The sequence below is a fragment of the Balaenoptera borealis genome (genome assembly GCF_965194805.1).
Source record: "Balaenoptera borealis genome assembly, chromosome: 11".
Classification (NCBI taxonomy): Eukaryota; Metazoa; Chordata; class Mammalia; order Artiodactyla; family Balaenopteridae; genus Balaenoptera; species Balaenoptera borealis.
In genome coordinates, this window is record NC_138868.1 from 186,543 (window position 1) to 199,699 (window position 13,157).

The 13,157-nt window shown below is 53.4% G+C and overlaps 1 protein-coding gene across 1 annotated transcript in view; it reads right to left on the minus strand.

Annotated features, from left to right (window-relative positions):
- Positions 1-1,523: 1,523 nt before the first annotated feature.
- The window catches only part of LOC309605676 (uncharacterized protein), a 31,033-nt gene continuing 19,399 nt past the window's right edge, over positions 1,524-13,157 (minus strand). Inside the window, exon 6 of the mRNA XM_082341769.1 lies at positions 1,524-7,621. Coding sequence (XP_082197895.1) covers positions 7,311-7,621 — 311 coding nt within the window. The 3' untranslated portion in view covers positions 1,524-7,310. The remainder of the gene's footprint in view (positions 7,622-13,157) is intronic.

Below are 13,157 nucleotides of genomic sequence, written 5' to 3' on the forward strand. Positions count from 1 at the left end.
GCTTGGGGGGAGGGGGATTGCAGTAAAACCCTGGGTTGGAAGGTTCTTCTGTGAAGAATTGAAGGGTCTGAGATTTCACCCACCTTGCAAGCTGACAAGTGAACCCACCACAGTTTTAAAAGACATGGACCCCTGGGTCAGAGAGAAAGAACTTCCCTTCTCATAACAATTTCCAGGTGTCCCCCACAGGGGGTCTGGAGACCGGAGAGAAGGCCTGGGCAGAGGGAACCAGACACGTCTACACCACACCGGCACCACCTTTGCCCCAGGGACGCCACCCCCCCCCGCCCCATTTCCCCGCTCCCCTCACCACTGGCCCCTGGTCTAGGGAGTCGGGGTCCCCCGAATTCTCACTCCGCAGGCAGGTCTGCGGCTGGCCTGCAGGCTCGGGATCTAAGGTTCCGGGCAAGCTGGAGGAGCTGCCGTCCCACCGCGGAGGTTGGGGCGGTCTCACCCCCAAGGCTCAGACCTGAGGGGAAACGTCAGGGCCCCAGCCGTGGGCGCTTTTCTAATCTGGGCTCTGTCCCAGCAGCGTCACACGCTACCGCAGAGGCGATGTCCCCTCTCCCCGCCGCCCCCTTCCTCAGCAGGGTCCCGCGCAGAGCGGAGCGCTCCCACAAACCCACCCACGTGTCTCTCTACTTTCACCATTTCTCGGACACAAAGCTCTGCAGCCCGCAGGGTCCATCTGTCCCCAGTGCCCGCGCCCCTCCCGCTTCCGGCCGCAGCCCCTGCCTCCAGGCCTCCCGCGCTCCCCCGCCCCCGCGCGCCCCGTCACTTCGGGGAAATGGGAGGCTCGGAGGCTGCAACCTGGCCATCGCCCCGCCAGCCCCGGGGTCCCCGCCCAGTCCCTGCGCCCCGCGCCCCCACCCCCGGTCCCCGCCTCCCCCTCCCCCCGCCCCCGCCTCCCCCCTCCCCCCCGCCTCCCCCCGCACCCCCGCACCCCGTCTCCCCCTCCGCCGCAGTCCCCGCCCCCGCAGCCAGCTCCCTCCACCCCAGCCCCGCTCCCTTGGATTCTCCGCCCCTTACCCGGGCCTGGAGCGGTCGGGGGTCACGGGACTCCCCGAGGGACCCTCTCGACAACCACAGCCCCGCCGGCGGCCCCCGGGGCGCACCAGGAAACGTGTCGCCCCCTCCGAGGACACCACCCGAGCCGCCCGGACGACTCTGGCCGCCTCGGCCGCTGGCCGGGCGCAGACCCTCACCTCCTACCCCGGCCCCACCGGCTCCCGGAGAGAGGCGCCCGGCGGCCCTGCCCTCCGGCCGTGCGTGGGCCTGCGGCGCCACCTGGTGGCCGCGGGTACAGAACGCGGCTGCAGGGACAGCGGGGGGTGGGGGGGGCGGCCGCCGGGAGAGGAGGCAGAGGGGACTCGCGGGACCCGGGTGCGGGGTCTGGTCTCAGCCCGCGGCTGCTGGCCCAGCGCAGATGGATTCCGACCGGCAGACACGGCCGGCGGAACGGTGGCTGGCCGAGCCCTGCCGCCGTGGGTCAGGGCCAGGGTCTGCGGGAGGGGACTGCTGATTTCCCCCAGGGAGCCGGCCAGGGAGGATGGACGCCCTCCCCCGCCAATGCGCTGGGGACCCACCGGGAGGAAGGACCAGGCCCTGCCCTCATGAAGCTTAAAGCAGGATATACATCAACTGTATCTCAATTTCCCCCACTACTCCCACCCACCGCGCCGCTTGCGCTTGCGGGATCTTAGTTGCCGGACTGGGGCTTGAACCCCGGCGCTCCGCAGTGAAAGCGCGGAGTCCTAACCACTGGACCGCTAGGGAATTCCCTCTACCTCAATTTTGTAAATAAAAAAAAAAAAGTAAGCAGGATAATTTCAGGATTTGGTAAGGGCTAAGAAGCTCATGAAGCAGTGTGACGTACAAAATGTGATGAGACGCGAGGGAGTGAGGGCAAGATCAGTGAGAGCCAAGGAGGAAATTCCCTAAGGGACAAGCCTAGGGGAACATTCTGGCCAGAGGAGACAGCCGTGCAAGGGCCCTGGGGCACAGAAGGGCTGTAGTCCCTCCAGTGACGCGAATCCAGAGAAGCGGTCAGAGGCCAGATCTGGATGTGTGTGTGTGGGGGGGGTGACTCAGGAGGACAGCCACGGGGCAGTGGCGAGGCCTGCATTGTGCTGGTCCAGTGTTGGGTGAGTGGTCTGGCCTCCCATGCAGGGGCTAAGCAGCCCCTGCAGGGAAGGTGGTAGAACTGCAGGCTCATAGAGGATGCCAAGAACAAACCTCTCACCACTCCCCAGGTGCTGACAGGAGCCGGCGGGACTCGGGATCACAGCGCACAGGCCTCACACGGCAGCACCAGGTCCCTGCCCTGTGTTCCAGGGTGATGTGATGGGCTGCATGCAGAGTGGGTCGTATCATAGTTGAGGGACTTGGGGCCGTGGGGCAAGCAGCAGACACAGAAGTCCCTCCCCCCAGGAGTGGGCAGGCGATGGTGGTCCCCCTGGGTCCCCTTGACTTGCCTAGTGGCAGTCGTCATGGCGACAGAAAGCACTCGGCCTCAGACAGTCAGCCCTGCAATCCAGCCATTCAGCAAGGACACACAGGGTGCACGGGGGCCCCCTGCCAATAGCTTCCCTCGACAATCCTACCCTCAGCCAAACTCAAATTGTCACGGGTCGGAGGAGCTGACGGGCTGGGCCACTCCTGCTCAGTGTGTCCCACACTTGCTCGATAGTCCACTTGCGGGGTGAGGCGACCCACAGACCTGACCGCTGCCATGCTCCCGGGATGCTGACTCAGACCCTCACGAGTCCCAGGTGGGGTGCAGGTCGCATCTCCAATGACCCTTAGCTTCTTTTCTGAGAGCCTGACAGTGGTATCAACCCAGACACGGCCGGAGGTGCTCCTCCCCACTCAGCCAAGGCAGGCTCAGGCTGGCCGTCTGTTGCCATCGTGACCCACCCAGGTGCTGACTTGGGCTGGGCCGTCTCACCAGCCTGGTAGACGGGGTTCTGACCATTGTCTCTGGGCATGAAGACAGGGGTCTGTCCCCCACCCAGGACAACCTGGGGGTCCAATGAGAGCACGTGGTTGGGGATGGGGGTTAAGTGGCAATAATCAGAGGTGATGATGGCTGGAAGGTAGCCCCATTCCCCCATGCAGAGGCATCTGAGGCCCACCATCCCCACATCCGAACAGGTGGCCCAGCTTGAATCTGGCTTGGATCTCCGGCACGTGGGTTTGCTTAAACATGGGAGCAGTGTCACTGACCATTTGCAGCCTCAATTGCTGCATGTAGCTTAACCCAAGACCACTTGGGCATGAATCAAAAAATAAGTTCCAAGAGGAATTTTTTAAAAAGAATTTGAACTAAATTAAAATGAAGACACAGCTTACCAAAATGTGTGGGATATAGTGAAAGCAGCGCTTAGAAGGAAATCTATAGTATAAATGCGTATATTAGAAAAAAAGACCTAAAATCAATAATGTAAACTTCTTATTTAGGAAACTAGAGAAAGAAAGGTAATATAAGCCAAAAGAAAACAATATAAAAGATATGATATAAACCAGAACAGAAATCAAGGAAATTGAAAATAGGAAATCAATTAAAAAAAAACAAAACAACGAACCAAAAGCTGGTTGTTTGAGGGAAAAAAAGTAAATAAGATTGATAAACTTCTAGGAAGGTTAACCAGAAATAAGAAGAGAAAAGAGAGATTACTACAATGAGAAATGAAAGAGGGGCCATCACTACAGTTTCCACAGACATTAAGGGGTTAATAAAGGGGTTAATAAAGGGGTTAATAAAGGAATATGCCCACAAATTTGATAATGTAGATGAAATGGACAAATTCCTTGAAAGACACAGACTACCAAAACTCACACAAGGAGAAATAAACTAAATAGGCCTGTATCTATTAAAGAAATTGACTCAATAGTTAATAATCTTCCAAACAAGAAAGCCCCAGGCCCAGATGGTTCCACTGGTGAATTGTACCAAACATTTAAGGAAGAAATGATACCAATTCTCTACAATCTTTTCCGGGAAATAGAAACAGAGAGAATGCTTCCTAACTCATTCTGAGGCCAGCATTAACCTAATAAAACCAAAAGCAGATAAAGACATAAGAAGAAAGGAAAACTACACATCAATATCTCTCATGAATAGAACTGCAAAAATTCTCAACAAAATATTAGCAAATTAAATCCAACAATTAATTATACACCACAAAACAATTACATACTACTACCAAGTGGGATTTATTCCAGGTGTGCAAAGCTGATTCAATATTTTTAAAATCAATTAATGTAACCTATCACATCTACAGGCTAAGAAAGAAAAATAATATGATCTTATCAATTGATGCAGAAAAGCGTTTGACAAAACCCAACACCAATTCATAATTAAAATTCTCGGGACTTCCCTGGTGGCACGGTGGTTAAGAATCTGCCTGCCAGTGCAGGGGACACGGGTTCAAGCCCTGGTCCAGGAAGATCCCACATGCAGCAGAGCAACAAAGAAGCCTGTGAGCCACAACTACTGAGCCCATGTGCCACAACTGCTGAAGCCCACATGCCTAGAGCTCGTGCTCCTCAACAAGAGAAGCCCCTGCTCGCCACAACCAGAGAAAGCCCACGCACAGCAACGAAGACCCAACGCAGCCACAAATAAATAAATAATAAAATTTTAAAATAAATAAATTAATTAAAAAAAAATAAAATTCTCAACAAAATGGGAATGGAGGGGAATTTCCTCAACTTGATCAAGATCATTTACCAAAAAATGCACCACTAACATCATACTTAATTGTGAGAAACCAGATGTTTTCCCCTTAAGATCAGGAACAAGGCAAGGATGTCCTCTCTCATTACTTCCATTCAACATCATACTAGAAATCCAGGATAATGGAATAAGACAAGAAATAAAATATACACAGATAGGGAAAGAAGAAATAAAACTATCTTTGTTCACAGATGACAATAGTGTCTATGTAGGAAAACCAAAGAATTAACAAAACAAAAAATAAAAAAACACCTGGAATGCATAAGCGATTATTACAAGGTTATTAATGTACAAAAGTACATCGCTTTCCTATATACTAGCAATGAACAGTGGAAATATTTTTTAACATTTTTATTGGAGTATAATTGCTTTACAATGGTGTGTTAGTTTCTGCTTTATAACAGTGAATCAGTTATACATATACATATGTTCCCATGTCTCTTCCCTCTTGCGTCTCCCTCCCTCCCACCCTCCCTATCCCACCCTTCTAGCTGGTCACAAAGCACCGAGCTGATCTCCCTGTGCTATGCGACTGCTTCCCGCTAGCTATCTATTTTACATTGAACAATGGAAATTTGACATTCAAAGCACAGTACTATTTACATTAGCACCCTAGAAAATTAAATACTTAGGTATAAATCTAAAAAAAAAAAAATATGTACAGGTCCCACATAAGGAAAACTACAAAACTTTGATGAATGAAATCAAAGATCTAAATAAGGGGAGAGATATTCCATGTTCACTGACAGGAACTCAATATTGTTAAGATGTCATTTCTTCCCAACTTGACCTATAGATTCAACGCAATCCCAGTCAAAATCCCAGCAAGTTATTTTGTTGATATTGACAAACTGATTCTAAAGATTATATGAAAAGGCAAAAATCCAGAATAGCCAACATCATACTGAAAGGAATGACAAAGTTGGAGGACTGATACTATGTGACTTATTACAAAGCTACAGTAATTAAGACAGCCTGGTTTTGGCAAAAGACGAGATAAATAGATCAACGGAACAGAACAGAGAGTCCAGAAATAGATCCATACAAATATAGTCAACAGATCTTTGGTAAATGAGCAAAGGCAATACAATGGAGAAAGACAGTCTTCTCAACAAACTTCCTGGAACAAGTGGATATCTATAAGCAAAAAAATGACTCTAGACACAGATCTTATACTTTCCACAAGAACTAACTAAAAATTTATCATAGACCAAAACTATAAATCTTCCAGAAGATAACATAAGAGAAAATCTAGGTGAGCTTGGATTTGGTGATGATTTTTTAGCTACAACAACATAAGCACAGCCCCTGAAAGAAAAAAATTGATTAGTTGGACTTTATTAAAATTTTAAAATTCTGCTCTGCTAAATATACTGTAAAGACAATGAAAAGACAAGCCATAGATTAGGAGAAAATATTTCCAAAATATATATTCAATATAGGATTGTGTCCAAAATAAACAAGGAACTCTTAAAACTCAGTGATAAGAAAACAAATAACCCCAGGAAGGAATGCAGACGGTGACAGGAGAACATACCTGCCTTACAGTGTGTGAAACTCCCTCAAGGAGGGGCCGGATGAAAGGTGCTGACCTGAGTCACTCTGGAAACGAGTGGGGTCTGTAGGCCTGAAGGCAGGGGACGTGCACACAGCACTGGGCTCTAGTGGTGAAGTTGTTTCCCATGGGGCACGGGTTAACAACCGTGTCCCTGCTGTACACGTGCGCTGGGATTGAACAGGAAAGTACACGGGTGGTGGGGGCCGGGAGTCTCACCCCGGAGGAGCGGGAGGTTACAGGCGACCAAGGGGAGAATGATCCGTGGATAACAGATGCTGGTTGGAGACGTCAGTGAGAACTCACGTTCGTTTAACGTAGAGACAGGTGGTTACACACAGGAATATTTGTAACATGCGTGTGTATGCAAGGTTGGCACGCACATATATTTCTTTGCTTTGTCTGCTGAGAGGGCACAAAGAAACAAGACCCCAGCAGCAATGAACACATCTATCTCCCAGATCTGGGTTTCTAAGACCATTCTCTAACAAAAGGAAGGATCCAGAATCCCTTGAAGAAATGGCTGACCCTAGGACTGGAAATAGAAATATACAGGATGAGCCTGGAGCATCTTGTAGCCGGAAGGTAAGGAGGTGCTCAAAAAAACAAAACAGAAAACACAAAGATAGGGTGTGTCAAAGGGACACAGGAGCCAACTGACAGAGTTCCCAGCAGCCAAAGCTGGAACAATTTGAGAAACAAAATCAACAAAGTAATAGTGTACCATAACCCAAAGCATAAAATACGTATCCATGTGATCACACTGACATAAATGATTGAACAAATTAATAAATGGAGGAGAAGAGGCAAATCTCCCATGCTGAGAATTCCAAATAAATTCTGTGAACACTCCACCCCACAGCGAGGAGAGCCGGACTCCCCCCACCCTTAAGTGCAGGCTGTGCATGGGGACCTCCTCCCCAAAGGCACAGGATGGAAGGGGGAGGGGGAGTAATTTTACAGCAGAGAAGCCTGACAAGCACGCCTCAGCCCGGTGATCACAGCCAGCGTCAACAGTCATAAGTTTCGTTGATAGTATGTACCCTGGACATGGTGTGATGAAAAGGGCCTTTTACCTCTATTGTCTTCATCCTTCACACCCACACAGTAAGTCTGCTCCACACGAAAGAATCCCGTTCCGAGAGCGCGTTCGTAAACAAACATTTGTTTCCTCGCAGCCCTGGAGGCTGGAAGTCCGAGATCAGGGAGCCAGTGTGGCCGGCTTCTGGTGAGACCCTCTTCCTGGCTGCAGGCGGCTGCCACCTCCGTGTGCACACGGGCTTTCCTTGGGGTGTGCGTGGAGAGAGCGCGAGGTCTCTGGCGTCTCCCTGTAAGGGCATTAACCCCATCAGACCAGGGCCCCACCCTCATGCCTCATCTAACCCTAATTACCTCCCCAAAGCCCATCTCCAAACGCCATCACATTGGGGGTTAGGGTTACAGCATGTGAATTTGGGGAGGGGGGACACAAACGTTCAGTCCATGACAAGAAGCCTGACTTAAATCACCGTGACAGAAAGCCACAGACCCCCGACCAATTTCCCAGGCTGAGCTGGTCCACAGACCCAAAGCCTCCTTGGATGAGAGTGAGACCCGTGTCCTTGAGGAAGGACCTTGTCACGTGACCAGAAAGGTACTGTGAACCTTCCTCCCCGCGTTCCCCTGAGGCCCCTCGGGGACACTTACCAGGTGTCTGAGGATGGGGAAGCAAAGACCCCGGGCTTCTCAGGGTACCCAAGCCACCCCTGTGACCACCAGTCAGAGCAGCGGCTTATGGCGCTCAGGTGATCCACAATGTTTGGGTCACGTCTATCTAACGGTGGGTCCAGTGGGTCCCTGGACCCATGTGTGGTCACCCCCCGTTCCAGAATGCAGTCATCGGAGTGGGTATACTCAGCAGCTGGCAGAACCCATGCTGGTGTCCTGTCCCGCGGGGGGAGGGCTGTTACGGGGGGAAGGCCGAGGGGAACCACCAGGACCTCCTGGGCCGAGGAAGATAGTGAAGCAAAGCAGTGAGGCCTCCCCGACGGGAGTGCAGAGGTCGGCGCCACGGCAAGGACCTAGGGCCCAGGAGTGCGACGCCCAGCACGGCCCTCTCCTACTGGGCCTGTGCAGAAGACGGGGTCCTGCAGAACGACAGACAGTGACCGCAAAGCTAGTCAGGTGGCAACTCCAACCGCAGCCGCTGCTCCTGACGTGGTTTCGCTGCTGAAGCAAAGCCCCACTGGCTCCTAGCCGGGAGCCCAGCCGTTGAGCGATGGGTCTCTCCATCCCGGCTAGCAGGGACCGTCGGAAGAGCTGGCTTTCGAGAGACAGCAGCACCCCTCCACAGCCCTCCCTCAGAGACAGAGCGACCCCACAGCGCACCAAGTCCCTGGGGACCTGGCCCACTGGTCCCTCCCACAGCTGCCACACTGGTCCCTCCCACAGCTGCCACACTGGTCCCTCCCACAGCTGCCACACTGGTCCCTCCGTGCGTGACGCCACGTTGTTCGAACTCGATGAGCAGAACGTAGCAACTACCCTCAGTAGGACAAACGTACACCAGAGTGGAAGATAAACTCCACAGAAAGTCCAGGCTTGCCACCTCTGAAATGCCTAGGGCTCCAGCAGGCCAGTACACATCTAGACGTCCCTTCCCAAGTCACAGGCAAGTGGCTGCGTCCAGTCCCTCCGACCAGGAAGAAAGAGGCATGATGCCTGACGTGTCTCGCTCCTGGGAGGCGACTTTCACCCCGTGTGGCTGTACCACTCCGACCCTGGAGCTGAGAGGCTCAGAGACGAAGAAGCCCGGCAGCACGTCACGCTGCCGTAGGGGCCGCACCACCCAGCAGAGCCCGCGGTGCCTGAGTGTGGCCCCGCGGCGTCACAAAGCTCTGCCACATTCTGAAGATAACCGCCTGGGTACCGAGCACTCGGCCATGAGCCGCGGTTATTATGCCACCTGAGCTGCCATCACGGGCGGGTGTGTGACCCCCGAGCCGAACGGCCGGGCACACAGCGGTGCCCTGTCAGTGGAAGCGGCGTCTATGTGATTGCTCTCAAGCGGGTCCCGGAGGCCCAAGGAAGTCACGTGAAAGTCATGAACAAGCACGACCACGTAGCCGTCGCATCGCCTCCACCCTCTCAACCCGCAGCAAGGCTTCGTGGGGCTTCCCGACGACCAGGTGCCTGAGAAGGAAGGAACTCAGGCCTGGTTACAGACGGGGCTGCGGGCCTGGCCCAGACGTGGACGGTCAGGGGGTTGCAGGACAGAGATGAGGGTGCGCCCTCAGAGAGGGACAAGCAGTGCCCTGGCTGTTCATGCCGCCTTGCAGGACGAGGTAAGAGGCAGAGACCTGCCCTGGGGACGGGCAGTCACGAGCTCTCCAGCTGGCTGGATGCTCGGCCACTAGGAAGGGACGTGATTGGAAAACGGGTGACAAGGACGTCTGGGGCAAGGTATGCAGACGGACTTCTCTGGGTGTGAACAAAGTATAAAGAATTTGTGTCGCACGAGAGCTGCCTCAGCCAAGGAGGACCTTATCCATCAAGAGGACAAAGTGGCCTGTTCTGAGGGCACGTCAGCCGCTTTCCCTGCCACCTCTCACCCTTGGCCAGCTGGTTTATGAGCCAAGTGGCCGAGGCGGGGGGAGGGAGGCTCCGCACGGCGTCACAACTTGGACATCCAACCACCAGGGCTTATCCGGCTGCTGTCACTGCCGAGAGCCCAACTGCCAAAAGCAGAGACCACCACTAGCCCCTCTTCCATCCCAGGGGCAGTGGCTTGGGGGCAGCACCTCGTTCGTCCTAGAACAGACACTTCCTCGGTATGGATGTACCTTCCCTGCCGGCAGTGCTTCTGCCAGAACCGCTCCCCGTGGGCTCACAGGAAGCCGCATCCACCCACGCCATCCGCCACGCGGCGTGACTCCCGACAAGGCACTCACCTCACGGCAAGTGAACTGCATTAGTGGGCCCGTGCTCGTGGAGTCCACCGGTCCTGCGTGTTCCCATCTCCCCGAAGCAGCCAGCCTGGTAGAACGGTGGACAGAGGGTGGAATGGCCTTTGGGAGACTTGACTATGGAGGTGGGGTAATGCTCTCAATCAGCAACCTACGGGGTCTCGCACAGCCAAGATCCACGGGACCAGCTCTCAAGAGATAGGAATGGCAGTGTTCTACTATCCCAAAGGGTCCATCAGTGAAATGTTTGCCTCCCATCCCTACAACTCTGGGCTCTGCTTTTCCAGTGGTCTCAGATTCCGAGGGAGGGGTGCATTAGGGTGACTAACTATCCTGGTTTGCCAGGACTTTCCTAGGTTTAAAACTGAAAGTCCCACATCCTGGGATCCCCTCAGTCCCGGGCAAGCCCTAGAGCGCATCCACCAGGGGGCACATCAGACTGCAGCTGACAGCCACCTGGCCACTGGGGGCTCCTCACGCCAGGGAATCGACAGAAGCTCACTGCGCCGGCGGGGATGACGGTCATAGAGGGGGGGCTGAGTTTTCATGACAGAGCTGGGTAAGCAGGCGATGTCTGGAAGGCAGGAGACACTCTAGGGTGTCTCTGAGTGCCCCTTGGTCCTGGAGTAAACACCAACAGAAAACTAGAACCACCCAAAACAGGCACAGACCCTTGGGGCCACTCCATCAGACAAAGAACCATGAGCAGCTGAGGTGCTGGCTGAGGACGCAGGGAACGTGGAGTGGGCAGGGGACGAAGGCGCCAGCGACCGCCACGTGGCTGCCGTAGTAACGAGAGCCTCACCCTACCCTTCACGTGAGGCACACCTGTACTAGTTCCACCCGCCCTCCTTCCTCCCTGTTCCTCTCCCACTCCTTCTGCCTAACGTATGTTAACAATAGTTGACCTCACATCCCAGTGTTTGTTATTAATGATCACACTCTCTCTCTGAGAGTGTTCAAGTGTTCAACATTCTTAAAGAGAACGTATTATTCATTTAGAGTCAGTACCACCCAAAGATGGATAAAGTGATGTGAAACGTTCATCAGTCTCTTCTGGAGAGATTAGCCTCTTTTTAGCCAGGATACTTGCATCATATTAAGCAGAAGCATGATTTTGCCTTTGTTTTAATTTGGAAGTTAAGAACGGTTTAAAGTAGAAGTGTGTGGGACTTCCCTGGTAGCGCAGTGGTTAAGAATCCGCCTGTCAATGCAGGGGACATGGGTTTGATCCCCGGTCCAGGAAGATCCCACATGCCGCAGAGCAACTAAGCCTGTGTGCCACAACTACTGAGCCCACATGCCGCAACTACTGAAGCCCGCGTGCCTAGAGCCCATGCTCCACAACAAGAGAAGCCATCGCAATGAGAAGCCCGTGCACCGCAACGAAGAGTAGCCCCCCACTCGCTGCAACTAGAGAAAGCCCGCGCGCAGCAACGAAGACCCAACGCAGCCAAAATAAATTAATTAATTAAATAAAATAAAAATTTTAAAACCCAACATTTGAAAAAAAAAAAATGAAGAAGAAACCCTCCCCCTCATCTCTCTAGGCCATCATCACGCTTTATTGTCTTCACAGCACTTATCACCATTGGAAACTATTGCTTGTTCACATGTGCCTTTGCCTAGGAAAATAGAAACTCCACGAAGGGAGGGACTGTATCTGCCTTGTTAGTTACTGTGCCCCTTAAGTCTCTGGCTCCCAAGGACCCCAGGTATCTGTTGGCCGAATGGGCACATGGTGGAGGACCAGGGAAAGCAGTGCACACACGGCAACATGGAGATATACATTTGTATGTGTGAGGTTTGGGGAAACACAATGAGATTTACAGCACAAAACTATTGATATAGTGTTTAAAATACACACAATGTGATGAATATCTTAATGAATGTGCAGACAACATGGATATGGCAAGTGGATTGGAGGAGGGGAAAGAACAAGAATGGGGCAGGGGAAGGTTTGAAGAGATGTAGGGGTCGCTCACAGGACAGACGACAGATCAACAGGATGGTGGAAAGTGGCCAACTTGAGTCTATGCCCCGAGGTCAAAATAAAAGGGAAAAAAGGATAGTGTGGCAGTGTTAAGACTGCAACTTCCTGGATGATCTTGCCAAGATGAGGTGGGGTCCACGTCCCCTCCTCTCAAGGCTGGGTGGCCTATGACAGCGTGTGGCAGAATTGGCATGCCGTGACTCTCCAGGTGCTTTGCCCTGTTCGCTGGAGCCCAGAGGCCACTGCCCCGGAGTGGCCGTACCCAGGTGCTCTGGTTAATCATCCTGGCCAAGCCCAACCATCCCTGCCAAAGCCCTGACACGAGGGTGCAGAAGTCTCCAGATGAGTCCAGCCCGGCCACCGGAGTCGCCCCCAGCTGGTCACATCTTCCCGCCTGAGGCCCAAGACATCCTGGGGCAGAGGAGAGCTGTCCTGCGGGGCCCCGTCGGAAGTCCCGAACCGCAGACTCCAGGAGCTTAACTAACAGTTGCTTTATAACCCTGATGCTGGGTGGCTCGTTACACAATAACGGAAAACGCTAACGGATGGAGGAAGGGACAGAGAGAGGAGTCAGCCTGGCAGCTGGGCAGAGGGAGGGCTGAAGGAGACGACAGGGCAGGCAGGGGTGGCGGTGGCCCAGGCAGGAATGGGAACCAAGTGGGCAAAGTTCAGCATCAGCCCACACTCCCCTCCCACCTCCAGCTCAGCAAGAGCCACACCTCGGACCCCAGGCTCAGGTCAGAAATGGGAGGGCTAGGTTCCCTCCTGCCCCCTTCCAGACAGCCGGGGCACCTCCTCTCCTTCTTCACCCTGCCCTCAGTGGAGGCCGCCAGCACGCACCTCTGCTGCCCCTGTCCACCTGGCAGCCAGGTCAGACCCTGGCCCTCCACGCTAAGTCCTCTGGTGGCTCCTCATGCCCCTCAGGGT